The 4,152-nt window shown below is 38.8% G+C and overlaps 1 protein-coding gene across 1 annotated transcript; it reads left to right on the top strand.

Annotated features, from left to right (window-relative positions):
- Window positions 1-228: 228 nt before the first annotated feature.
- Window positions 229-3,717, top strand: LOC104613492 (uncharacterized). The gene is made up of 5 exons (XM_010281321.3): window positions 229-514; window positions 2,440-2,571; window positions 2,918-3,157; window positions 3,287-3,346; window positions 3,460-3,717. Exons 1-5 carry the CDS (start codon window positions 404-406, stop codon window positions 3,562-3,564), a joined length of 648 nt encoding a protein of 215 aa, XP_010279623.1. The 5' UTR covers window positions 229-403; the 3' UTR covers window positions 3,565-3,717.
- Window positions 3,718-4,152: the final 435 nt, after the last annotated feature.

Below are 4,152 nucleotides of genomic sequence, written 5' to 3'. Positions count from 1 at the left end.
TACTCGAGACAGTTATTTCATATTTGAACGGCCCCATCAAGTGTCCACGTGGCAAGTAGGTAGGACAAGAGGCCCGGTGAAGGACGAATTTATGTAGCACTTGGGAATATCGGGATACCTCATAGGCTCATACCCCAGTCATCCCTATCCTGTCTGTAGGGCGATGTATCTAAGAGTTGCATACAGTCGTTGTATCAAATCTAAAATGCCAAGTAGTGATTGATGCTCGAGGACCATCCAAGCATTCCTCAGTCGCGCTCTAGAAGTTTCCGTAAAGCCCTAAAATTACATGAAACAAAAACGTAAACTGGTTACAGCTTCAGCCTTCAGACGGAGTTTTTCGTATTCTTACTCTGTTATACAACGCTGCTAACGATTTTAGCTGGAAACTGAAGAATTGCCAATGGCGGAAGAATTGGCGCTGGATTTGGAGGAGCTTCGCCAGCTTCAAAGCATTGCAAAAAGGCCTCGGATTGTCTCCCTCCTCTCCTCCGAGATCCACAACTTGGAGAAGGTCTTTCCATTTCCTTTCTTTTCCATCGTACTTCGACTGTGGGTGTTTAGCAAAGTTGGTTCTGTTTGAAATGTTTGTTTCTCTGTTGATTGATAAGCTTTTGACGTTACCCTGTTAATGAATGCATGCATCTTCTTTCTTGTTTTTGCAATGTTGGAAATGGATTCTGAAAGCATGGATAGGGGATTTATTCCATCGTACTTCGACTGTGGGTGTTTAGCAAAGTTGGTTCTGTTTGAAATGTTTGTTTTTCTGTTGATTGATAAGCTTTTGACGTTACCCTGTTAATGAATGCATGCATCTTCTTTCTTGTTTTTGCAATGTTGGAAATGGATTCTGAAAGCATGGATAGGGGATTTATTTAATCGTAGTTGAGTTGATACATACTCTAAGTGTTGGTTTTTGGGAAGTAGGTTCGTTTCGGGTTGATTTTCCATTTAGTTAGCCAATTTGGGTTGGAACTGCTTAACGTGTAGAGCTTGTACTCTCTGTAGGAAATCTGTACGGGAGTTCGAAAGGGGAATGGGGAGTGAGGGTTTCTCTAGATAGCACTCTCAGAGGAAAACCTCATTATAATGAGCTTTCCTTATTAATGTTAGTACTTAATTAAGAATATTGGAAATTAGGAAGCGGGATTCCCTTGTGTTCTATTCTGTTCTTGCTCATGTCCATAGGAAATTAGGAAGGCATAATAGATTGGATTTGATGGTTGGAAGAAAACATTGATGATTAACAATTTCAGAAACTGAATTTGCATGCAATTGTTGCAGACGATGCAGCATAGGAGTTATCTACATTGTATATTTGTTCACGGTTGATGGTCTATTAGCATAATGCTCACTGGAACTTGACCTTTCTGATTGCTAGCTTCAGCATGTATAGTTGCGTTTTAAGTGATGTCTGTATCTTCTAGTGTAGGTGTACGAGCATAGATTTGCAAACCGCCACAGACCTGGTTTAATCCATCCTAAGTCCATCCAGTCCAGTCTGGTCCAATTCTTAACTCAAGGTACGGAGTGCAGCCCCTCCCGTTGTCTGGCTACTTTCCATTCTCCCCAACGCCCAACCCATTTTTCTCTGCAGACCTTCAAAGCCAACAGTCTTTGCCAAGTCTATGGGCCTACAGTAGTTTCTCCCCACAATTGGTATATGTCTGTTATAAATCTATTCGAATCAAAAGCCATTTGGATAACCTACTACCCCTGCTTTTGTCCTTTCTCGGAGTATGGTTTGTATTGTTTATGATAAACTAATTATTCTTTTATTTGTTGTCAACAGCCTTCAAATACATGTACATGAAATCTGATTGCAAGTAGGGCATTCAAAGTTGATTTGTTAGCATTCAGATTCAAATAGAATCTTATGTGTCTGTTTTAGATTGAACTCAGATCAAACATGGATATTGAATACTGTTTGTAAATTAAGCTAAGAAACGATTAGAATGTTACATGCTATTATAGCTTGATCTCATATTGTTGGGACGAGGCTTAGATGATGATGATGTTATATAGTACTATGAATGGGAAATGAATTTGGTATTGTATATCATGAATAAAATAACTTGTAAACAACTTATTCTTTTGCAATCATACAACATTAGAATTTAGAACCAACTTTACTAATAAATACATATTAGTTTTATGTAGATTTAGGCATATCATAGCAGATAGGATTGGGGTAGATCTATACTCAATTCAATTATAAATAGATTGGATTCAGATTACCTTAATCGGATAGGACTTAAATTTGGAGAAATGGACAACCTCTGTGGCCATTCTGCAATATTTTCAGCTAACTTGATATAGTGTGAAACATTGGATATCTTAGCTTGGTTATGCTATTCTAACTTTTCGAATTAAATTTTCTGTTTAGGGTGGAATCTGTGTTTTGCATAAATACTGAATCTTACTTGATACACTTTGCAGTTATCTAAAGATGCTGCTTCAGAAGCTAGTGCCCAGACTCCAGCACCGGCCATGAAGATGCCAGCAACCACTCCATTGAACTATGTTACACTTAGTTCATTCAGCTGGGATCAAGACAGTGACAAAATCAAGGTATGGGAATAAAACAGAAAACAGTTTAATGTTATACATGCTGAAGGGAAAATATTAGAAAATAATTCATTTGGAGGTGTTTTTCTTAATGCTTGATTGAATAAGTGTAGTGATGTATAGATGGACAGGACGTTCAACAACTAGATTATCCACAAGAGTATTTTCTTTTGTACAATTGCTTGGTTATATACTTGTATGCCCCCCTCCCCCCATTTTTTACTTTTTTCTTTAACCTGTTTTGGACATGCTATGAAAGAACTTTGTCGTTCTGTATTTAGTCATCCTGACGATGTCTTTAGAAGTTTGAGGTTTGTTTAATTATGAACTATATATGTTCTTTCTTCAGATATATGCTTCTTTAGAGGGAGTTGAGCAAGAGAAGGTGGAGACTGTGTTCAAGCCAATGTCTGTTGATATAAAATTCCATGATGTCCAAGGGAAGAACTACCGATGTGCAATACCAAAATTGAACAAGGAGATTATTCCAGAAAAATCGAAGGTGGTTGTCAAGCCCACAAGGGTTATCATAACATTGGTTAAAGCTTCAAAAGGCAGCTGGTTGGATTTGTACTACAAGGAAGATAAGGTATGTATTGCATATTTCTTCTCTAAACTTTGCTAGTAGTGGTACCATAGAAGGAAGCTACTACAGTTAGACTATTTTGATGATTGTCTGAGATAATGAATGACAACTTCATGTCATGTTTTCTAATAGTTGAAGCCAAACCTCGACAATGATCGTGACCCCATGGCGGGAATAATGGACTTAATGAAGGTAAGTTTTCTATCTGTTGCTTGCTTGTTTCAATGGTGTTTATGATGTTTGACGTGGGCCTGAATCCTGTGAGAATACATTATAGTTACAATGGTGTGATGTGCATTTGGCAGAACATGTACAAGGAAGGGGATGATGAAATGAAGCGAACAATTGCAAAAGCATGGACTGATGCAAGGTCTGGGAAAGTAGCTGACCCAATGAAGGGGTACCGCTGAATTAAAGGGCAAAACAGTATGAGAAAAAAGGAATTATTGAAGCGTAATTTCCCACAGTTAATTGTATTCTTCCTTTAGTATGAGGTATCCACTAGAGGGTCTCTGTCTTTTGAAAAGGAGAACATGGTTAAATATCAATCAGTCTTAACTGCATCTTGAATTCCAGGTGCGATGGGTCACTCGATTTTTCACTTCTTGACTTTCTTTTGCATCACAATTATTAGCCGACTCAACTCAGGCTGCGTTTGGTAGAGGTGTAAAATCGAACCGGGGTTTACATTTTACCAACTAATTACATCGGTAATCGATGTAATAATTACATTGAAATTATTTATGCATTTATTATATCGCGCTCTCTCTCCTCTTCTTCTCCTTGCTCGCTTGTTCTCTCTCTCCCTTTCTCTTCTCCTCTTTTCTTCGTCCTCCCTTTTTCTCTCTTTCCATCACCGCCGCGGCAGATCTGAACCCACCTCCGCCTCTTGCTTTCTCGCTCTCTCTCTCTCTCTCTCTCTCGCCACTGCTAACTGACGCTCCTCTCCTTCTGACGGAGTTCTTCCTCGCCCTTTCGGTGCCTCTTCCACTATCAAC

This window comes from Nelumbo nucifera, chromosome 3 (genome assembly GCF_055504915.1).
Source record: "Nelumbo nucifera cultivar China Antique chromosome 3, China Antique-T2T, whole genome shotgun sequence".
Taxonomy (NCBI): Eukaryota; Viridiplantae; Streptophyta; class Magnoliopsida; order Proteales; family Nelumbonaceae; genus Nelumbo; species Nelumbo nucifera.
The sequence above is the reverse complement of the archived record's forward strand: the minus strand, read 5'-3'. Positions and strand labels throughout refer to the sequence as shown.

Excerpts from the sequence above, each read along its gene's own strand:
- LOC104613492 (XM_010281321.3), top strand. The coding sequence starts at position 404 with ATGGCGGAAGAATTGGCGCTGGATTTGGAGGAGCTTCGCCAGCTTCAA. Across the intron at positions 3,158-3,286 it reads TGTACTACAAGGAAGATAAG|TTGAAGCCAAACCTCGACAA; the intron begins GTATGTATTGCA and ends GTTTTCTAATAG. Across the intron at positions 3,347-3,459 it reads GAATAATGGACTTAATGAAG|AACATGTACAAGGAAGGGGA; the intron begins GTAAGTTTTCTA and ends TGCATTTGGCAG.